Source organism: Lepisosteus platostomus, chromosome 9 (assembly GCF_059453375.1).
Source record: "Lepisosteus platostomus isolate fLepPlt1 chromosome 9, fLepPlt1.hap1, whole genome shotgun sequence".
Classification (NCBI taxonomy): domain Eukaryota; kingdom Metazoa; phylum Chordata; class Actinopteri; order Semionotiformes; family Lepisosteidae; genus Lepisosteus; species Lepisosteus platostomus.
In genome coordinates, this window is record NC_142619.1 from 57566457 (window position 1) to 57590919 (window position 24463).

The 24463-nt window shown below is 41.1% G+C and overlaps 1 protein-coding gene across 1 annotated transcript; it reads left to right on the forward strand.

The window, feature by feature from the left end:
- The first annotated feature begins 9056 nt into the window (after positions 1 to 9056).
- sspn (sarcospan (Kras oncogene-associated gene)) lies at positions 9057 to 20850 on the forward strand. The gene is made up of 3 exons (XM_088645806.1): positions 9057 to 9530; positions 15806 to 15892; positions 16683 to 20850. Exons 1-3 carry the CDS (start codon positions 9225 to 9227, stop codon positions 17040 to 17042), a joined length of 753 nt encoding a protein of 250 aa, XP_088501932.1. The 5' UTR covers positions 9057 to 9224; the 3' UTR covers positions 17043 to 20850.
- Positions 20851 to 24463: the final 3613 nt, after the last annotated feature.

A 24463-nucleotide genomic window follows, 5' to 3' on the forward strand; every position in this document is an offset into this window, starting at 1 on the left:
ATTATCGTGTTTATCTGAACAGTCAGCCAAACGGTGTGGTGTCATGTTCACAGGGAAGGAGCTGGAGGCCACTGGTGTAGGGGGTAATAGAATAACACTCAGAGAAACTCAAGAACTCAAGATTAGACTAGGAGATGGGGAGGTAACATTTAATGCTGTCATGTGGGTAGGATCTACCCCAGATCTGTTGGGATGGGATGCTCTGAAATACCTACAAGGGGTTACATTAACCGTACATGAAGAGAGGGTGGAGGTAAACATCTGGTCCCTCCAAAAAGACGAACTAAAAGGGCATCCAATTTGGACTATGGATAAGGACGAATGCGGGCTTCTGGATATGGAACCCGCCACATTTACTGGGAAATCCCCGCCATACACAAAGCCATATAAAATCAACAAAGAGGCGGAGGAAGGGGTTCGACCAGTAATACAAAAACTATTGACTCAAGGCATTGTACGAAAAACACATAGTACAAGCAACAGTCCAATATGGCCCGTAAAGAAAGCCAGCGGAGCATGGCGATTCACAGTTGATTACTCAAAAGCTAATCAACACATCAACCGTCTCACCCCCTTAGTAGCAGACCCCTCTGCTATTTTTCAACTACTGACCCCTGAGCACCAGGTGTTTTCAGTAATTGACATGGCTAATGGGTTCTGGTCTGTTCCTCTACACCCAGAGGTACAAGATTGGTTCGCCTTTGTTGTAGATGGAGAACAATATACTTGGACCAGGTTACCACAGGGGTTTCATAACAGCCCCACCGTGTATCACATGGCACTTCGGAGGCATCTCCGGGAGCTGCCTCAAGTGTCCTCCGTCGTTATCCAATATGTGGATGATATTTTAATCGCGTCTCCTGACGAGGAAACCCACAAGAAGGACCTCCAAATTATTCTCGACCATTTGGTTAAAAAAGGACACAAGGCTAGTTATAGCAAAGCACAGTTATGCCTAGACACCGTAATTTACTTGGGACAAAAGATTAGTCAGGGAAAAAGGGAATTGACAGAAGATCGGGCCCAGGCAATCCGAACACACCCTAGTCCCAATACGGTGAGAGAGCTCCGATCATTTCTGGGTCTGTGCAATTTCAATAGAAATTGGGTTGATGCTTTTTCTGAAAGGGCCAAACCACTTACAGACCTATTAAAGGGGGGAGGGAGGTCCCTTGATCCTATTGCTTGGAGTCCTGAAGCTGAACATGCTTTTAATGATTTAAAACAAGCTCTGTTACAGGCTCCTGCATTGGGGTTTCCTCAGACAGACCAACCATTCTACCTCTACGTAAGTGAAAAGAATGGATTTTGGACAGCTGTACTAACACAGGAACATGGGGGTAGGTACCGCCCGGTAGGGTATTACTCTGGATCCTTGGACGAGGTAGCCAGGGGCTGGGGACCATGTCTACGAGCCGTTCAGGCCGTCTGTCTAGCAGTACAGGCAGTCAATAACATAGTGCTAGATCAACAACTGATTGTTCGATGCCCACATGCGGTACACACCCTCATGTCCCTGAATCGGGTCAGTCAGGTTAATGCGATACGATGGAGCAAGTGGCAGGTCTTGTTAGAGGCTCCAAATATTACCATTGAACGTGAAGGAGCTCTTAATCCAGCCACATTGTTACCTGACCCATCAGAAGCCTACATGTTAGAACACAGCTGTGATGTTTGGGCAATGGGAGAAGATGAGGGCATCAAAATAGCCGAGCAACCACTAAGGAATGAAGACCTCATCCTTTTCACTGATGGAACTTCATTCATAAATTCTAGTGGGGAGAGGAAAGCGGGTTGGGCTGTGACTACAGAACATGATATCCAATGTGGGGGAAGATTTGAGGTACCCACGTCAGCACAGCGAGCTGAACTGAAAGCTTTGGTGGAAGCCTGTAAATTAGCAAAAGGCAAGACCACCACAATATACACAGACTCACGATACGCATTTGGAGTATGCCATGATTTTGGAAGGTTATGGAGTAATAGGGATTTTTTAACCTCTGCTGGCACTCCGGTAAAGAATGCAGATCTGGTGTCTGAGCTGCTTGCGGCTCTCCAACTCCCAAAGCAGGTAGCTGTAGTCAAATGTAAGGGCCACAGCAGAGAGGACACTCCCGAGGCCAGGGGCAATAAGCTAGCAGACTGGACAGCACGTCAAGCTGCCCTGGGGCAATGGGAGGAGTGGGCTATAGAAAAACCTCTTCAGATTATTTCAGTTTGCACAGTGAACATACAGGCACTCCGGACGGAACAGCTCAGCGAGCTCCAGGCCCAGGCTCCAAGGATTGAGAAATGGACCTGGATGGAACGCAATGTGGGGCTGCAGAAGGATGGGACCTGGAGGTGCCAGCGTACGGGCAGACCCGCCTGTCCCAAGCAACTAATGCCCTACCTGGCACAACAAATACACTCCACAGGGCACCCAGGCGTTAGCCAAATGACTCGACGCTTTGCTCAGAGCTGGGTGGGCACAGGCTTCACACCCTTCGCAGCTGATGTGGTACAACGCTGTGGAGAGTGCCAAAAAGCCTCTGGAGCACCGCCGGTTCGGGCTCCTAATCTTCGACGTCCTGCACCCGAGGGGCCCTTTAGACACTGGCAAATAGACTATTGTTCACTGCCACCCTGTAAAGGGAAAACAGGCCTCCTAGTGATGGTGGACCAGTTTTCTAGATGGGTGGAGGCTGTCCCTGTCAAACGAGAGACTGCGCAGACAACTGCCAAATATCTCGTGACAGAAGTAATTCCCCGATGGGGACTCCCGTGTCGCATAGACTCAGACCAGGGCACACATTTTACTGGAAAAGTGTGTCAGGTGGTGGCAGACCTACTAGGGATCAAATGGGACTTGCATTGCCCTCATCACCCGCAGTCCTCCGGCATGGTGGAACGGGTGAACCGGACTTTGAAAGCTAAATTGACAAAGTACCACTTGGGAGGGATCCCCTGGGTGGATGCATTGCCCGCCGTACTGTGCAGCATCCGGGCTGGGACAAATCGAATAGTGGGGCTGAGCCCGTTTGAGGTGATCACGGGGCGTCCCATGAGACTGAGTGACTCTCCAGGACATGACAGAGTAGGCTTGAGTATACTAACTGATTCTCTGTTACAGTATTGCAAGTTGCTGACAGAGGCCACCCAAGGAGCCCGTGAGCAGGTCCTGGAGGCGTGGGGACCACCACCTGAAGGAGGGCACGACCTCATCCCAGGAGAGTGGGTGTGGATCAGGAAATTTCCTTCACAGGTTCTCCAGCCCAGGTGGGACGGACCCTACCAGATCCTGTTGACAACCGAGTCTGCGGTTCGAGTGGAAGGAAAAGATCGCTGGATCCACGCGTCACACTGCCGACGAGCCTCATCCCCGGACCCAGAATGAAAACATTTCTGTCAATAATGATAATTGTTGCTGTAGAACTATGTTCCGCAGGGATTAATGATCATCTCTCCCACAAAGGAGAACATGGAATTAATTCCTTTTTAGGCCTCTCCTATCTGACAGCTAAGAAAACCAACCAAAGTGCCTGCTGGGTGTGTGCCGCATTACCCAAATATGTACAGGGAGGACTTCCTATGGGGGCCATTCCTTGGCGTCTCGAGGAAGTCATAGGCATGATCATTTGGAGGGATAATTTAGGAGATTTTAATATGACAAACTATGGGGGTTGCCATAACACGACTTTAACCTGCACAACATTACAGTATCTACAGGAGCGAGGCTTAGAGCCCACGAGTTTCACAGGCTCTTACGCTCCTAAATATAACAGAAGCCATACACCACCATACCTGACTCTAAATAAGGAACGTGAGGGAAACATATGCTTTCAGCACACTAATGGTCTGCACTTGGTTGGATGGAGTCGTTGCAACCTTACCATCGCTGCAAATATATCCACCTCTACCTTCCAAATTCCAGGATGGGATCGGCACACCCCACAATTCGGTATAAGTTTCTTATTTTCAGAGGCATGGGGAGCGCCAAACGGAACATATTTCATTTGTGGAAAACGAGCCTACCCATGGTTGCCAGCCCAGTGGTCGGGCTCATGTTATTTAGGATATGTGGTTCCTCATATCCGTGTTCAAACCCACACCCCCTTCGGACCTAACCACAGACCACAAAGAAAATTGGCTGATTGGGAATATTATTTAGGTATAATATTTCCACAAGCCGGCATGAACTTTCTGAGTCGAGAGTTAATTCAAATGGCTTCGACTTTAGAAGAATTAGCAAATTCTACCTCATCTAGTCTGAAGGCTGTTAATGATGAGATGGTAGCCCTCAGAACAGTGGCCATGCAGAACCGACTAGCTTTAGATTATGTACTGGCGGCCCAAGGAGGAACTTGTGCAGTAATTGGCACTGAATGCTGCACATATATCCCTGATAATTCTGAGCACATCTCAGATCTGGCCCAACACATTTACAATGAGGGACAGAAATATCAGGACTATTATACTGAAAATTGGGGAATTGGATCTTGGGTAAAGTCTGTGTTTGGGGCCTGGGGCGGAACTTTTTTACAGTGTTTATTTGTAGGAATAGTATTGTTTATATGTGTAATTGTAATCATCACGTGCACAAAAACATGTATCACATCTTGCCATAACCGTGGAACGAACAATGTCATGGCAATACATACCTGTTCGCCAAGAAAGGAAAGATCTGCCCTGACATTGTATGTATAAAAATAGGCTACACTGACGTATGCCATATTTTATAAGGGGGGAATGAAGAAAGATGTGAAGACGGGGGTTTGTATTTAATCTTTTCTGTAGGGGGTTTAGACTTCCAAGTCACAAGCAGGGGTTTATGGCAGGAAAGGGGGTTAACTGATAAGGAGTGCAGATGCCAGCTAGGAACCCCCCTGGGTGTAATGTTAAACTGACCATTTGCCCAGAACATCATAAACTGGCCAAATACCATGAACCCCCCTCTTTACCATCAGACCGAGTGACGTCAGAAACGGAGAAGAAAACTGTATATAACCCAAAAGTTTGTAACAATACGGGGAACAATACTTCGGTTTTGTTGTTTCTTGCGGGAAACAAGACTTCGGCTTTATTGTTCCTTGCATGCAATAAACTCATCTGTTTCACTTCATCTCGGGATCAAGAACCTTATTTCTTCTGTTACAACAGATGCTTACCTTGAGGCTTTTTATATACCTTTTCCTTCGTTTTCTGGTGTTCTTTCCATGCTTTATAACTGCAAAATCTGCTACATGAAAATCTGCCTGCTAAAGTGATAAAAGCAGCACTTGGATGTTTTGTTGCTAGGCACGCAAAGTAAACACTATTACACGATCACCGCACTCTGTGTTTGTTTCCGTCTCCAAATTGTCCCAGTTCCCTTCACGTGTTTTTTTGAAATGATGAAACCCGATATCCCTTATGTTTCCTTAATGTTATAGACTGTACTTAATATGTAGTGGTGTGCAGAATAAATCCAGTGCTCAGGTCTGATTGATTTCGTCTATAGATCTAACTTTAAACATGAACGTCAAGCCAATTGGAGGACATGGTGGTGGGCTGGTTAGCATCAGTGCAGAGCTGGGGCCCTGGACTCAGCTCCAGTGCTATCTGTGTGGGGTTTGTATGTTCTCCCCATGTTAATTGACTTCTGGGAAAATTGGTCCTGGTGTGTGTGCCCTGTGTTGGACTGGCATTCTCCTCAGGCTGTATCTTGCCTTGCGCCTATTGCCTGCTAGATAGACTCTGGCTCCCATGCGACCCTGTATTGGATAAAGCAGTTAGAAAATGGATGGATGGACTAGCTCGTATTTGGATGACTGTGTGAATGCTTTTCTGGTCAAATTTATGTAGACATTGTGGAGTCACTGTTGGGATTTAGCAGAACAAAAAGAGATCATCACCGTTCAGATGAATGCTTGACCAACAATGGACAACAACTGAAAAAATGCTGTGTCCAGGCATGGAGACTTTTCTGGACTGCTGTTATTCCATATATTTAACATATTATTATTCAATTTTGTTAACCTGGTGTTGAGTGGGTTTGTTCCATTTTGATAAAAGAATGCATGTGTGGGAATGTTTGTGTATGATCACATCTGACATTGGCAACTTGTCAATCACACGAAAACTCGTTAGGTGCACTTTTACCCAGTGAGGTCCAGGTGGAACAGTGCCTGATCAGGTCACCTTTAAAAAGGCCTGAATTCAAAGCTTAGGTCAATGCAAGAAAAAGGACACATTTAGTCAGTTTTCTGTGCATCCCATAATGCCCGAAATGTCACCAGAAGCAAAGGAGAGGGCCACTGGCATGCTGCAGGCAGGCATGTCATGTGCAAGCATTGCCAGACACTATGGAGTAAGCCGCTCCACTGTGTCCTGACTGCAAAGAAGGTTTCAGAAGATCGGCAGGACAGATGACCGTCCAAGATCCGGTCGAGTGACCACACCAGAGCAGGACCGACACATCAGACTGGTCCTTCTGAGAGATTGTTTCTGATCTGCCACCCGTACTGCTGCTGAAACCGCCAGCAGACACAATGCCTCCATCAGTGACAGGACAGTGACGCTACATGCTGCTGGCCTTAGAGCAAGGCGACCTGTCATTGGCTCTCTGCTCACATCTCCTAGACGTAACACCTGGCTTGGGCCAGACAGAGCCTGCGATGCACTCGTCAGCAGTGGCATCAGGTCCTCTTAACAGATGAGTCACTCTTCAGCCTTTTCCACCCAGACAGGAGGGCCAGAGTGTGGAGGAGGAGGTGTTGCGTTTCTTTTTTCCATCAATATATATTATATTACTGTTATTATCCTAACCCAAGACCAAATATGTTAGTATTAAGTAGATTGATGTTTCTGATTATGTGTAACACTAAATAAATGTGGAGATTGCAAGAAAAAAATTACAGCATATTTAAGGTGTGTAATTGGAAAACCAAGGAAACTTTAAGGAAAACAAAGAGAAGAAAAAAAGCATGAATTTATACAACCAAAAAAGATTTCATTTTAATATAGCCTGTACTTTTATTCAGATCTTTTAGCATATCCATACAAGTTGGTGTACTTGTTTTGTGGTAGCAAGAGCTGGAGTACCTATTTGTGTTAGACAAACTTTGTGAAAGGTAATGGAAAAAGAACACGTACTATACAGCCCCGCTACTACATATTAACCAATTACATTTATAGAGCACCTTCCTTCAGAAATGAAAGTTTACTTCTGGCAGACTACCCGGATCACATTAATATTGTTGCCCTTATGAAGGCAAAAAAATGACTGTGGAAATTAAACACTTACAACTTTGGCCCCCTGTGTGCAACCAGAGACCAAGAACAAAGCTGATTTTTTTTTTCAGCCTAAAAACAAGAAATTTGCAAAACTGTACAGAATGACTGACAAGAGTCTAATCCTCCTTCGACCAGATGCTACCCGGGTCTCGCTAGAAAACATCAAAAGTGGTGTTCATCAATGATGTCATTCTGAAGCTGGTTGAACCTCTTAGATTCTGTGTGGATTTCATGAGTATTAAACAAAGAAGAAAAAGATGGTGGACACAAGATCTTCTCCTGTTGTCTCCTGTTGGTCTTGTCAGGTTGGTCCCATAGATGTTTTACAGGACTTAGGAAAGAAGAAAGGCTGGTCCAGCAGAGACCTTAATATTGTTTTCTTGAAGTTGTAATCCGAGCACCATGTGGTAGGAGGGATTCTGTGCAGTCGTAATCCCCACAGATGGGAGCTTCACACTATTGGCTTCTCAGCCAAGCACAGACACTAAACTTTTAGTAAGCAGGATAACTAGTGCACATCATCAATAGGGAGGAGTTCACCTGTGTCGTGATCATGTTCCCTATTAATGGGTGAACAATCAAGCTCCTGGTTGCATTAGTCTGTTGTGCAACCAACGCTTCCTGACTGGTTTGCAGGATTTGAAGAACTGTAGGCTCAAGGATTTACTAGACTGCAGTGCAATAAGGTTGCGCTTGATCTGCATCATAAGCCATTGTAGTGTTAAAGGATGTTCTTCCCCACATCTCACCTCTGCCATGCAGTCTGTGGTCGTGAGCAAAGCAGCAGTCTCCACTTCTCCACGCACGTTGTCCTCCGGCAGGTCTGGGCCAAAGTACTCTACCCCTGAACGGCTCTCGTGCATGCCAATAAATTCTATTGCATGGGGCCATTTCCCCAAAGAAATATCTCCCAACCAACAATTACACAGATGGATCAGAGAGATCAGACAGATTTGACAGTGTCCAGATGACATAGTGACCCCTGGCCCTCACAGTGACCTATCCCTCTGGGGATACTGTGGCCAGACCTCTAACTGGACATGATAGGCTGGTCTTAAAAAAACCTGCTGATCCACTGATTTTTCAAGCAGAAGCGCTCATCCTCTGATCCTCTTCTTTCACGCACAGGCTTCATTACGTCATATGGGCATAGTCATATCTTACACCGTAGTCTTACACCATGAAGTCTTTTCTATGTATATTTGTCATTTTGTCATTTTGTCATTTTTTTCATTTTAGAGCAAATACCAAACAGTGAGCAACTGATCATTTAATTTGATTTTAGCTCAGTATTGCGATGTCCTGCAGAGCAACACTAGTCAAGCAATAAAAAAAAACATACCTACATTTAAATAATAATGACTAACATTTAAGTATGTCTTTTAGACTATTTCAAATTAATGTTATGTATTAACTGTAGACTATCATGATCTGATTTATATCTGCATTTCAGATTAACTGCGGACATACAGTACATTCCTCATTAGTAAAGCATTTGACCAGACCCAAAAGAAAACTCTTGACTTGGTGTCATTAAAATATTCCACAGTAATTTATCTTGCTTTGAGCACAAGGGATTGAACCAAAAACATTCACATGACAAGGGGTCTCATTTGTGCTTTGACAAAACTCATGTGACTTAGCTTTGATTGTTAGACCAGCTGTGCTCAGTAATCCAGTAAAACTAATCTGTCTTGTTTGAGGTTTGATTGATTTTTTGTGCAATTCCTGGTTGAAACGGCTCATGATTGCCTTTTTTGTTGTGTGCTGAAGTCCCCCTTGTAGCCCCCCCATTCACTGTTCTATATGTGGCATTTAGACAGCTTGGAAATCCACTGCAGATGCTTTCCATATTTGTTCAGAGCCTCTGTGATTCCAAATAGCAGCAAAGCAAAGCCTCACTAGAACAGGAGAAACCTTCAGGGCGGCCGAAAAGCAAAAAAAAAAAAAACAATCCAGAAAACATCAGAATGGGAACAGATGAAAAAAGCAAGCTGAGCCCAGCCCCTAACACTATGAGCCAAACAGGCCAGCCTGGAGCAGAGAAGAGAGCAGATCACGCTCAAGAAAGCAAGGGAAACATGGAGAGAGGAAAGGGAAAGCTCAAGGCAGGCCAGAAGGAGGATTCCCATACTTGTTGTGGCTGTCGTTTTCCTTTACTGATTGCTTTTCTGCAGTTGATTTTAGGGATCTCCATAGCAGTGGTGGCCTTCATAATGACAGGCATCAGCTCCTCTTTGCTGACCAGAGAGACTCCACATTGGGCTGGGATAATTGTAAGCACAAATCCGATTCTTCTCTCTTTTTTTTTCCCTCCTAGTTTCGGTTCAAGGCGTCCCATCCTGAAATGGGGGGTAAAGTTGCATGATTTTGTAAGACTAATAAAGCTACATGCATGAAAGTGCTTGTTTGTCGAAATATTCCTTGCAAGAGGACGCATCAGACGGGTTTTTTATATACCCAGGAGAAAGTTTTGTGAAATCAACAAGTTCCCCCTTCTTTGCCGTCCTTGCTTCTCCCTGAATTTGAAATACCTCAGAAACCAAAATAAAAACTTTCCAGCAGCTTTAGGCTTGTTGAAGGACTGGAGAGGTTTTATATTTTTTTAAGACTTACAGTTTCATATTCTGAACGTTTTATTGTTGACTTGAGGGGTAAGCTGATTGGATAAAGATATATGTTTTATTGGAATAAGTGGTTTGGATTTTAACTCCAGGCAGCACTACTTGAGTTTGAAGCATAATTCGATCGTTTGTATTATTGGTAGTGCAATCTTGATATATGAAGACTTTGAGGCCTGTGATATTCTATTATACAGTAGTTTTCAGATACTCAACAACTTTACTATTCCTGATACTGTATGTTTTTCTATAGTTTAATTGTATATGAAATAATATTTTAGCAATAATAATAATGTCACCCAGTATATTTGTCACTGGTACTTGTATGTTATTATGATACCTAGAGGAAATGTTATTTTACTGTGTAAGGCATTGTTTAACTTTGTTTAACATTGTTTAACAGTACATTAGGCCTTAGATTGATTAAAGGTAGTTATTATATTTAAGTATGAAAGTAGGAGTAATTGTCCATTTGTGAGGAAATGTGGTGAAAATAAGTTTATTTTTCATAGTAGAGATTGAATTAGCTGGCATTGTTTAATTCTAGAGGTTAAGTAATGTGGGAAAAGTTAAGTCAGAAAGCAAGACTCGCACAAACTTTTTGGGTCACAAAAATGTTTCGGCAAGTGTATCAATGGATTTTACAGGATCGTTTTCATTGCCCTGATGGGAAAAAAAAACAGATGCTCCATTACAAGAACCAGCACTCTTAGTCTGTTTAACATTATTTTCCATAGTATTGCATTAAAGCATAATGACATACTTCTGCTTCAGATGTCACATAGGCTTAGATGACTCATAGCTAAATTGGTCCTCCCTGTGCAGTCACTCCCATCCTAAAATACTACACAGTGGAGTGTCCAGATCCAGTTCTGGAAGGTTACAGGATCTTGGATTCCTGTTTGTTTTCCATCTTCGCTGCCAGTTTTGCATTTGTTTGAGCAATTGCACCAATTGATCATTTGGGGTCAAGATCGCGTAGCTACTAATTGGCATACATGCTAGGTGGGGTGAATGGCTTACTCATGTGCCTAGCGATTCTTATGCTTATTTAAAATTTAAAATGGACCCAGTAGCTGCTGGATGAAAACCCTGTTCATGTCTGCAGTGAAGTGTTTAAAAACGAAGAAAGGAGTCTCGACACTGAATTACTCTTTTGGGTTTTTTGTCCCAATGGCGCGCTCTTGCGAGATCTTCTCTTGTGAGAAGGGCCAAATGCAATCGCAAAATATGAACGTTCATTTTAACCCCTATGCAATAAAATAGGTTCATGTTTTTGTTCTTCAAAAATGAAATCCAGTGCCAGGGCAGCAGCTGATTTATTTTGAGTATATGTGGCTTAAACCTTGGTGTTTTGCTAGAAGAGGAACGGATGACCTTGAGCAATGATAATGAGTCTTATTTTTCCCTATAGTCTTTATCAGATCATCATCATTTTATATGCTGTTCACGACCCCTAAGTGCTTTGCAATAAAACCAGAAAGCAAAAGCATAAGAAGCACACGAATGCATAATTTAACACAATAAATTACACCGAATTAAAAGCTAGTGTATAAAGTTTTAAGAAGGGATTTGAAAATGCTGACTGACATGCAAGATCCGATAGGGCTGGGAGATTAATCCACTGTCTTGAAGCAACAGAGCAAAAAGCATAATCTCCCAATGTCTCCCGGCGTTGAGGGCCTCATTTTCAGAATTGAAAAAAGGCCCGAGTCCGGAGAGTGCGAGTGATGTTCAGGTGTGCAGGGAATTAACCGTTCACAAATGTAGTCAAGAGCCAAACCATTCAAGCCTTAAAACATGTGCAGCAGTATTTAGATTTTTTAAATCCAAAGGGAGCCAGTGCAAGGAACCTAAAACACTAGAGATACTTCGTCGCATAATTTAATTTTGAGCAGCTGAGTTCTGAACTTGCTGGAATGTGTTCAAAATCTGTTTTGATACTCCAGAAAGTAATGAATTGCAATAATCAAGTCTGCAAATGACAAAAAAAGTGCACTTGAGCTTTTCTGCAGGAAATTGGGAGAGACAGATACAAGCAATGTTACAAAAGTGGAAGAGAAAGACTCCTTCACAGGACATGAGGGAACACGAGTTCACATTTTTAAGGCTCAGATCACATTTTTAAGACCAGGATTTCTGAGTAGAATAGTAGGACTGATTCCAACAATATCAGGAGTCAAAATTAAATTGGCACTGTTATGGAGTTTAGTAGAAATTAAAGCTGATGAAAAGGATTAGGACCAGGGACAGAGCCATGTGGGATGCCAGATGTGGCCAGAGGACAAACAGTGATCAATTTGCACAAATGGTTTAATTGCAATTTAAACTACAACAAAGCAGTTTCAGTACTAACAACTGGCCCTTTATACTCTGTACAACAAGATGGTGTCATTGAGGTCAGTAGGTTCATTAATCACATCTGAAGAATAATGTAAATCAGGTTGGATTTGTTGATATCCTGGAAAAGTCATGTTCATGGGATTGCTGCAATCAATCTCTGCATATTAGCCAGTGAGTCGGTTTTAGAGCTGTCTTGTTTTAAGAGGCGCCAACGTCGTACTCTTTAAGCACAGGATTTGAGGCCTGTGGATCTCAGACCTGGAGACAGTGTTGCAAACCTATATAGGCAGCCATATTGCAATGATGATGGCATTCATGGAATTAAAAGTTTCATTTCTCGGGTTTCTCAATCCTAGACTACTATCTGATGCTTCATACTGAATCCAAAAACATAGGTTAACATGGGTTTGACAGACGACAATTGAGATCACAAATTGTACATCAGTTTAACACCACCTCAGTGGATTTGCTTTGTTTGTACTCCCTTCCTGTTTGTTGCCTCAGAAGTCTATTGTCAGGTAAATGTATCATTTGATCATGCAGTGCACAGCCTATTCTTGTAGTTCTTACCAAATGTCTGGTGGTTTTCTGAGGAGAATTTCACAAATAAATGACACATAAGGCTTGTCAGCTGCATGAGATCTGGCCAGGTTTACCTGTTACTGTACATATCCAAACCAACAATTTGAAAATAAAACATTTTCAGATAATATGGGGAAATTAATATTTTAAAAAAATGAACACATATATAATATAAACAATTGTGCAGCACTTGTATTTAATCTTGACTGCAAATTTACAACAATCTTAACACTTTAGAAATGTTTAAGTAAATGTATTTGCTTCAAGCAGCAGATATTTATTTTCAATATGTGCAGAAGAGCGAACAATCATTTATAATTATTTTAAGCTATTTATTTTACCAGCTATAATTGTATTGCATAGCATTTATCCATTATGTAGAGTGCCACAATATAATGTCAAGTAAAATGTAGTTAATATTAGTCGCTTAATGTTATTTTTTTCTATAAACCATTATGACCTCCTTTGGCTGCAGTTTAAAACAAAAGAAGACCTAGCCTATTGCTTTATTTGATTCACCACATGAAAAACACTAAAGATCACAAAGTGTGGCACAAAAACAATGACCCACAGAGTCGAGAAAGAAAACCTTTCCTAAAAAAGGTATAGATCTTTGTGGTTTGAGCCTGGATTAAAGTTATCCAATTGCTGTGGCCACAGACATTTTTTTAATCTGCAATGGAATCCAGGCTGACTGGCATTTGTTTGTTTTTGCTATGCTTGTCTTTCCCCAGTTTAAAAAGCAGAAAGACTTTACTTTATAGAGGTTTGCCAGCAAGTTGATCTAAAGTGTAGATCACAATCGTCAGTGGTACTAAATGGAAGCTGAGTATGGGTTCAAATGTTTCAGCAGCTCCTTTTAATATTCATGCAATGTATCAGATAGTATATAGGAATGCTTGAAGAAAAGAGTGATATTTGTTAAAATACTTCACTTTTTGTAAGTATAGCAGAGAAGAAATTTAGTGAAATCAATAAACTCTATCATGACTTTACAAAGACTGATAGGGTGAATTTTATAGGCCTGTAGAAACAATGTCTTTTGTAATCTTAGATTGTTTTCTGCTATTATACAGTGAGCCAGTTCCAGAGATAGCCAGGAATACTCAAGTAATGACTTTATTTCCAACATTCTTAATTTTCTCAGAAGTATTGAGGGTAAGAGTGTTTTGGAGCAAAGTGTTACAGACAGATGAAACTAAAGTAAACCTTTGTCAGAGTGATGGAGAGGTGAAAGCAAGGAGAAAGAAAGGAGCTGCAGGTGCTCCAAAGATCACCTCATCTGTGAAACACGAACACCTGTGGAACTGCCTCTCTTGTCCTAATTGATGATGTAATGATGGCAGCAGCAGAATGAATTCTGACACATACAGAAGCATTCAGCTTACCAGAAGAAAATGGTAGTGCTTCACTACAGAGCAACTCTATCGTATAGAGTATAGAATAAAGAGTAAAGAGAGTATAGAGTACCTTTTTGGTTCTTTGGTGTTGATGTGTAAAGTTGTGAGCTGACTAATGTGGGGAATAAAGCAACTTGTTGTTAGCAAAGCATTGTTGCACTACTAATAAGATTTGTTGAAGGAATTTGATTGTCTTTTTTAAGAACATTCTGGAAAGTAAGCAAACAGAAACTGCAGCAAAAACCTCATAATAAATAACTCATTAAATATGATTTAGCAATGACTGTGCAGAAATGTGGATCAACGCAAGGTTTAACTTTCACACATTCCAGTTCTCAAAGTGCAATTATTTTCAAATTTCCGTTACAGCGAGAACCCTATCTTTGAATAAGCTAGGCTCTCTTCATTTCTCCTCCTCTTGGGGCAATGCTTGGGGAAAAAAAGAATCGTTAAAGTAATAATGAATACATGCATGTAATTAAAGTCAAGCATCCCCATGCAGTGCAAATCAAAAACTGCGGAATGGCTTGTCTTTCCGTACAAAACATTTGTGGCAAGTTTCATCTTTTAATTGATGCTATTTATAAGTAAAGGCTCCTGGATGAGAGAGGAAAGTCAGAACTATATTTATATGCCGTTTGATTAAGGGGGATGGTAGATCAACACAATTTGCAGTGTCTGCACATATTTGACTAAAACTTTAATGCTGCATCCATGCTGTGTGCTGAAGTGTGGGCTGAGGTAGGAGTGAGAAGAATGCATGAGCTTAAGAGTCCAAGACATGGTGAGTTTCCATATTCAATGACACTACACTTTTCAGTTATTTCCTTTTTGACATGTAACCCATTTTGTCACATGTTCACACTTTTACTCACTATTTTCTGCAATGCTATATATCTTTTGAAGAGCGATTCCAAATCTTTGTGCAGCTTCCAGTAACTAGAAAGCTAGCAAAACAAGGCAGCCTCCCTCTGGCATTCCAGCAGCCTGGTGATGCACAAAGTCCCAGTCAGACGAGAGTGTCATCTTGGGTTGAGATGTTGTGAATTATGACATCACAATACCAGGGCAAGCCTTTAAATGGCTGGAGCAATTGCAGTACAGAGAATTATGGGTGAAGGGGGCAGCAGTGCTCAGATGCTCACCTGGGTATTTAAAATGAGGCATGAGCAAGGCTGTGGGATTCAATGGTTTTAGGGTACACTAAAGGGACCCACTGGTCCCTTTCACTATTAACATTGTAAATCCAGAATCATGATTGTCAGAGGTGGTGTGACTTAACCCTGTTCATGTAAAATCTGTATACTGCATGCATATGAAAATAAGTGCTAAAAGATTAGACTAATCAGTGAAAGCAACACCTGTTGCTGGACTATTGCTTTTTATGGTTTACATTTCAGCTAATGTTTTGCTGATCATTTTTTAAATTATGTTGCAAGCATAGCTGTGTTATCCATTGTGTTGATAAGAGACGTTAGAAAGTGGCATCCTACTGCCTTCTGATACCTTTCTGCAGTGCTTTAGATTTGTATTTCAGCCTTGAAAACATTGAAAACATTTATTTGTTTGATTTGTTCTGTTTAAACAGATTGTCTTCTTTTGCAGGTTTGCTTGGTGTCCTTACTGGGGTTTTACTTGTATTGCATAACTTACCTACCAGATGAGAAGACATTTATGCAATTCATAGCCAAGGTGAGAGGGAGCATTAAATCACAAGCTCTGCAGATTTATAGCTAAAAAGCCACACTGAGTTTCCAGTTATCCAGTCCTAAAATAAATGTGAATGTTTTCAACATTTTGTATGAAGTAGTTTCCCTCTGGTGCAGGATCCTATATGCTTTGTTTTAAATGTTTTCAAATGAGTAGATAAACTGAGTATTTTAAATACGCCTGTGACATTTGGCTTGAGCACCTGTGTAATCTACTGCATATATGAACAAATGCTGTGTGCATAGAGCTGTAAAGAAATAATCACCACAAAAAAGAATGTTGGAATATTCAGAAACATTCGAAATTGCACTTAAAGCAAAAGGCAAGTACAGTGTGATATGGAAGAAGCATAACTAATGACATTTTGGATGGAGCAATGTTTTAGGAAATGCAGGGTGACCCACACATTTCAAACTTATCGTCATATCTATCTTCCTGAGTACAATTAAAATGCTTACTTGTGCGTTTCCTCACCTGACAAATGACACAACAGATGACATAAAAGATGACGTTAACGACGACAGCGAAAATGACGTAACAAAATGAACACTAAGTATTGGAGGCAGGAACCTGGCAGGAGCTATAATAAAAATAAAGCAGCATTCAGACAGCAGCAAAATTCAATTAGAGTCAAATACAATTCTTTCAACATTTAAGTCAGGGGTTACATCTATCTTCATCATGCTCACTGGGAAAAAACGTTTCAGTAAAATGACATTGAGAGAAAGCGTTCGAGAGTAACATTTCTCATTGGCGTTTGGCTCCCCTGCAGCTGGTTTACTTCCTGCTCTGTGCCGTCGGCCTGGTGCTTTCGGTGCTGGCTGTGGCCTTTGCTGGGTACCACTACTCGCTGATTAACGCCTTCGCCTGCTCAGAGGAGGAGGGTGCCTGCATCTGCAAACTGGACCCTGAAGACCCCATTGCCAGGACCTTCATCTACAGTGACGTGAGCACCTGCTTCTCCATCACCAACACTCACAAGCTCTACCTCCTGCTGCAGATGGCTCTGAACCTCACCCAGGCTGTGGTGTGCCTGGTTGGCTGTTTCGTGATGTGGAAGCACAGGTACCAGGTGTTTTTTGTCGGCCTCCAGCTTGGCTCTGGCAGTGAACAGCAGTGGCAGAAGGTGTAGTCCTACACCGACCCTTTGAACCTTCCTCCACTGATCTCTCACCCTTGCAGCAGGTACACATGGTCGCTGAGAGACTATGGGCAGCCTTCTTTTCAACAGGGGGGAAGACAACTGACTTCTCTCCCGATAAATCCCACCTCCCAATGTTTGAATGCAAGCAGGTGTTTTAATTTCTCATGAGGGAAGGGTCTTTATTGTTGCACGTTCACTTGTGAGAAGAAGGGTTTTCAAAATGCTAACAGGTGCCAATGTTATTGCAGACAATGGTGCAGATCTTATACCAAAAACTCTTTCCTACAATTCTTTATTTAACCTTCATTTTGAAGGTTAGAGTGTTCTTATAAACAGTTCGTTCCTTTAAAATAAACCGGCTGCAGAAAATGTCAAGTATTGGCAACATTTGCAAAGCAGACCCATAAACTTCTTTATCCTCCAGATATATAGTATGTCCTCACCAGAAGAAAGAATTCATTCATTTTCAGGTCTAGAAATTCGCTCGTTTTTTTTCTAATCAGCCCCTCATTTAAGATGATGATTAATAATTGGTAGCCAAATTGTTGTTTTCTGAACTATTGCTGAGAGATGGGAGAAGCACCTTTTCTCATTCAGAGGTAGGAATGACCACTCACTTTACATGTTTAAAGTTTGATTTGCACTCTGATCATGTTGGTTCTATTTGACTCTTGTCAGTTGTCTCCGTCCGTCCACTTTCTAACCACCTTATCCAATTCAGGGTGGCATGGGAGCCAGAGTGTCTCCCAGCAAGCATTGGGCACAAGGCAGGATACACTCTGGATGGGATGCTAGTCAATTGCAGGGTACACACATACTCAAACATCACGCACTCGCACCATGGCCAAATAACCTACCAGTCGGTCTTTGGACTGTGGGAGGACACCAGAGCACCTTGTGGAAACCAATTTTTGCATCACTGTACCTCCCATCAGTTGTATCCTCACTACCAAATTTATATTGATTGCAAAAAAATCTTAAAAATGCCAATTCATCAAAAAATGGCTACGATCTGGTCAGCTGTAGCACATGGACTCTCACGGTTCTCCGTGTCTTGATTACATGGTTAATTAGTTTTCACCATACAGTATGTTTTATATAATATTGTCTGTATATACTGTATAAGGCTGCAAGATGTGTCTCAACACATTATTTTCCAAGATCATTCCAGTTTCCACTGGTTAATGGCTTCTTAAAAAAAAATTCAAAGATATCCAGATCTTGGTTACAAATGTAATTCTGTTTGGGAAAATATTTAAAAATAAAAAACAAAATATTAGCAACTCCAGTGCGTGCTGACGATTTGCTGACCTTTGCATATACTGTAGTCAGCTGTCTGGGCAAGGTGGGGTTTATCTTAGGTCATTGATCCTTTTAACTCATTTTAACTTCATTTTTGGAAAAACAACCATGGTCTGCTGACACATACGGTAGGTTTATGCATACAGCCTTGTCTTCCACATCAGTGAATAAAAGCCTACACTGTGTAAAATGTATAGACGCAAATGAGACAGCTGGAAAACTGTTTAAAAGTTAGTTATGCAACAGAACTACAGTATGCTTTGCATAGTTGAAGAGCATTTGAAGAACATTGGAAAGTATTATGTTTTACCTGTGAATGTTTTGTATTCAACGTACAGTATTCCTGCTGCTTTAGCTGACCCTAGAGACAGGGGGTGTTGTTCAATGTGGTGCCGAGTCAGAGGAGAGAAGGTGGAGGGGCTGTTCTGCCAAACATGAAAAATATTTAAGCCATAATTAATATTGTACATTGCTTTTGTGAAACAATTAATTTAACTAAGTACTTATATTTGGTAACATAGGGGTTCATCCCAGCAAGCAGTCCTTCAAATTGCCTGGGGAAAGCTATACAGTACATTTTCTTATCAGGGCATATGCAATAATTTAATATGATCACACAGCCTCAATTAATATTTGAATAACGAACTTGAACCTTTTTCAGGGGTGATGTGACTGCCCGATCCATGAGGGAGATTAATCTGTTTAGCCGTGCTCTCCAGTAATAAAATAAAAATCTGCCCCACACACCGCCCTTTGAATTACTAAACCTGCACGGTTACTTTGTGAAACCCAGAAAAGGTCGATGAAGTTGCTACCAAATGTGTAAATTGATAAGAACTCCTACAGTGAGCCTAACTGGAATTGCTCTACATTGAAGAGTCTGTTCTCTAACAGGCAGTAAAGTGTTTTTTTGCACTGTTACCCTTAAGTCACCAAGACCTATAGATTTTTATAAACATTTACCATAAACATGTTCATTTTTTAAAATTGTGGGTTTTTTCCCTGACAAAATTGTTAAACTTTGATAACAAAACAAAAAATTCAAAGTTATGCAGGTGTTGGAAATCAAATACAGTATAAAGCTACAAGCCCTTATTCTGGCTTTATCTATCACAACTGTTTAAAAGAGTTAGTGATGAAGACTATATCTTTTTACTTTTTATGTGTACAGTTAATAGCAAAATTATTATAAAACCTTTAAAATTAACATTGAAGTAACTCTTTTAGTGAGACATTTAGAACCTTTTTTATTCCTCCTAATAATTGTTTGGTTTGTTTCTGTGATCTTAAGCACGTTTTGAATATGTTTTTTTTTCTTTGTTGCACCTTGCTGGCTCTTTAGAGTATTGACAGTAGTAGACCCAAAGACTTAGAGTTATTAAAGGAAAAAAGGAAATCTGTGTTCTTAGAAACTCTGTTTGCAGTCTGCTTCCATCTCTTCACAATGTGCCTTCACATGATCACCAGTTGCGCCTTGGTAGGCCTCAGCTCAGGCTGTAGGCAGAAAACTGGGCCCCAGCCCAAAACTTCACATCACGAGGGCATGATGGAAACAGTAAGTAACTGCACAGCAGAAGAGGTTACCAGCGCAACTGCCTGAGTAAATTCTAGTTCTGTAAGACGTACTCAAATGTAACAACAAATTATGTTGTTACGGGTTGCGCACATCACGAGAGAGTAATCACACTGTAGTGAGCCTTAATTCATTTGTTTTTGTATTTTGTTTGTCATTTAAGAGGGCAAAAAGTTAATTAAAGAAAACACAGTCAGGTTTTGAAGGAAAGGGGGACTCCGACATGCAATTTTTGCGTCACATAATGAGCACCAGTTAAATGTTGTACCAGTGAACAACGCTTCTGTGGTCTGTGTCACTTAGGTTGGACTCCACCATGACTGAGACATCCCAGCTCTTTTAGAGATTTGTTTTGCAAAAACAACAAAAGAAAATAACAGGGAACTGGTTAAACAAGTACCAGTCTGCCAGGCTGAAACTGACATAAATGATGTAGTACAGTCTGTATTCCAACAGAGCCTGCAATCTCACATTCCACTCCTAAAAATATCTAGATTAGCTTTAATTTTTCCAGCTTTCCAGGACATATTTGAATATTGAATGCTGGGTCATGACTCATCACAGGATTCTGCTGAGCTGTTTTTGTCAAGGGTAACCATTGGGGTCTCAGTAGCTCATCAAAATGCCTACATAATTTGGCTATACACTATTCCTCAGAGGTCAGAGGGCAAACACCTGATGAACACTGTAAAACTGAGCTGTAAAATTATCCTACATTTCCTGTTCAGCTCGGTATTTTAGTACATAAAGCCTTATATTTGCTACTCGTGGCAGAATTTTTATATAAAACATTGTGTTCAAACTTAAAATATACTATAAATGTTTTTCAATATCAATATTTTGTTTGTGTACTCTTTTTTTGAAGAGTTTTTTTCCCTCTTCATGTTTTTAAATAAACGTTGTCTATCTTGAAGTTCAGAATTTGGTTTTGTAGTCTTTTTTTTGTTTGGGACTGACAGGGAGATGGCCAGGCGTCTTCAGTCTTCAGTGATGTAGGAATGTACAGGTGGAAACCTGCTCTGGGCTTCACCGTATTGTTAGGTCCTGTACAACAATAAAATGGAACCTTGTCATAAAAACATCTGAATGGTTACAAACAGATGGAGACCATTCGGCTTCCGTTTTCAGAACAAATGACCAATAAATGGCGTGTTTCTGAGAAAAGAAAATACAGTGATGTTGGAGGTGAAAAAGCATAAAGTACTTGACTCGGGGCTATTGTTTAAATAAATACACTGTATACAGAAGCTATACATATATTACTTAATAAGAATATTATAATATGGGGAATGGGATGAGAGCAGTTGCATTTATTGCAAAGGATTGCATTTTGTTTTCATTCTCGTGAGATCTCGTGATTTGTGCACGAGCAGCTTCTTACGGTTTCAGCCAGATGTGAAAAAAGCAAGTGCACAGAATGCAGGGAGGTCGGGAACTGAAGGAGCAAGACGTGCGCCCATTCTGCACATGCTTCAAGCGCACTGGCAATGAGGTGCAGCAAGATTACATCAGACAGCAGTGTGAGCACATGTCAGGAGCGCAGCCAGCGGATGTGTGCTGTGTGCTGTGTGCGTGGTCTGCAGGGAGGTTACACAACAATGGACCAAAATCATAGGAGCTAAAAAGATCTTGAGTGAAAGCAGAAAAGTGAGGGAAGTGTCATTCGATTACTGAATCTCTCCTCTGGACCTTCGATCAGCATCACTTTAAGAATATCCTCTACGTTTGTGGCACTCAAAAAATGTAACAATAGCCGAGGTCCATTTTCTCTCAACGTATTGCATTTTTGTCATTTCCTAGTTCTTTAAATTGTGCTGGATCCCCAGCAGTCTGGAGCTAGGGATGGATCCAGTCTGTGCTGGATCCCTAATGGTTTCTCTCAGAACATGTGTCAGACATGACTCTGAAACCTCTACCTGGGACTGACCAAGTGGTATTAACAAGGTACTACAAGGAGGGCTCATCTAATTGGATGTGTGCCTGGCCTCCTCTATCTCTTATTTCAGGACAATTATAATGTGCTGGTTTCCCTGTTACTTTGGAACAGCTGCGCACTCCAGTAGTTTTGCACGGTTCAGACTCGAATGCCTTTAAGACCGGCTGTAAAGCAGCGAGCGCTGTCATGGCACACAGACACCACAGTTTCGTGACGTGCTGCAGCCTCCCACAGTTCTACCAGGCTTTCTTACGCAGAACGGGCCTGTCCAATAACGCTTCTGTCAACTGTCACGGACTGAGTCATTGGGAAATCCCAGTGGTCAGTGGATCCTGTTTTGAAACCAGAGAACCTTAATGGTTTCTAAGCGAAGGAACATACAATACAATCAAGATTTTTTTTTTGTTTTCTGATTGCTTATTTTAAAGATGCTAAAACAAATGTCCTACAGTTTTGATCTTCTATGATATGTGTTGACACCGCTAGGGTGCAGGGCTTTTATTTGTGCTGTGTGTGAAGGTGGTTCGTTTTTGGTGTGTGTGTTTGATCCCTTTTTCTATTAAATCCTGGGTTACTGTGCATGATTATGCAACACGTGCAGCCATCTCCCCCAAACTGCATTACACAAGTTTCCCTTTGTTAATTAACGGTTTCCAGCATCTGGAGGAAGGAAGGTTATGTGCTTGAGCCACCAATTTTTCTACAAACTTGTAGAAACAAGTATAATGATTGATTCTTATCAAACATGAGACCTTTTCTGTCGCACTATTTGTGTTCTATCAACTAGCATAGAAACACACATTTCCTGGAAAGTAAATGTTCCTGAATGGTAAAAAGCAAGCCACATCAATGAATATTTGAATACTTCTGATTAACACTTAGCCTGTAGGTCATGTAACAGCTACAAAATGTTTCAAACTGTGCATTTCTAAAATTGCTGTATCAAAACTTTACTAACAGCAAATCTTAGCTCTGAGCACATTTATTGTACATTTTACCAAAATCTCTAGTAACTGGTTTAGACGATTCAAGCAAGGCACACTCACAAATAAGTACCTCTGCCAGGCTAATTATACATATCTTTCATTGAGTCCAGTAGGTTCAATAAATGTCTATATGTATGGATTTTCCCTGCATTTAAGGCATACAAATTATATAATCTTTCCACCATTTATAAACAAAGGGTTTAACACGTAAAAACATTTAATTTGTTAAAAAACTAGGAAAACATGACTTAACTCACGACACTGTTCAAATGATGGACAGCTCTTTCAGCTGCTTTTTGGACCCACCCCCACACCCACACCCTACTGTGCATGAGGAACAAAGAAAAGCAAGGCCAAGGACCTTGGGGTGAATCAGAATTTGTTTTCTTTCCAATTATAATTTTACCCTGAAAAGGGACACTCACCTCCATGCACTTTACATAAATGCTATCACTTTCAGTAGTTCATGCATGTTGATTAACATATAACTCAATTGTATACATGCAGTGATGTTAAGGTTAGCATGCTCTTAATATTAGCTAGCAGATGGATGGCAGTCTATTGTAGTTCACACTCCTCACTGCCTTGATGCAAACTGCTACTGAAGAGATTCCTCAAGCCTGCATGTCAGTTCTTTCTGTTGTCAATATGCAATGGGTCAACGGTAGGTTTCAGAACACTCTCTTACCTCTCTTATTCCTCTTTCTTGCCATATGCTTTTAACAACTCTCAGAGGAGGGTTTTTTTTTTTCCTGGCAGGGACAGCTTGCCTGAAAAAGGACAATCCAAGCAGAAACAATAGAGGAAAAGCATGGTGCTCACTTGTAAGGGAGGATTTGCTATAACCCTCCATCAACTATTATGACACTAACTGTGGGGAACCATCCCCAATTCAAATTTACTGGAAGCCATAAGGATTAAGCAGTCAGTACAAACTCTTTAGAGGCATGAGTGAAACTTTAAAAAAAATATATCATTTAATTCATACAACAAGAAATGATTCTCTAGGTGTAACCCAGTATTATTGTGACTAGATTGAAAGAAAACAGTCCAAGTATTCTAAAAGTCTTACTTAACAAAAAAAAGAATCATTCTGCAACTTTCTAATCCAAGTCTAAAATAACGACAGGACTACTTTATAGCAAGATAAAGAACCTTACAAAACTATTTCCACTCTGCTAATAATCACATTTTGATGAATGCATGCAACATTTTTTTTATTAAGTTTATTCAGAACTGCGTTCAATTGAACAATTATATGTAGCGGCGGTTTAATGTCAGTAAGAGCTGTGAAGGAGATATGCAAAGAGAAATTTACTTGGTTACAGAAATGTTTGGCTCCCTAATTCAGTACTTGGTAGAAAGACCTTAGGCATCAAGTACTGCTGACAGTTTTTCTGAGTGGATGTTTACCAGCTTTGCACAGTGGGATGATGTAATCTTTGCCCATTCATTATGGCACAATTCCTTCAGTTCCAACAGGCTTGCTGGGGATCATAATATGCTACAAATATTCAAGTCTTACCATCAAATATTCTATTAGGTTCAACTCAGGACTTTGTCTTAGCCACTCAAGAACATGACTTATGCTTTTGTCAAAGCAGCGCAATGT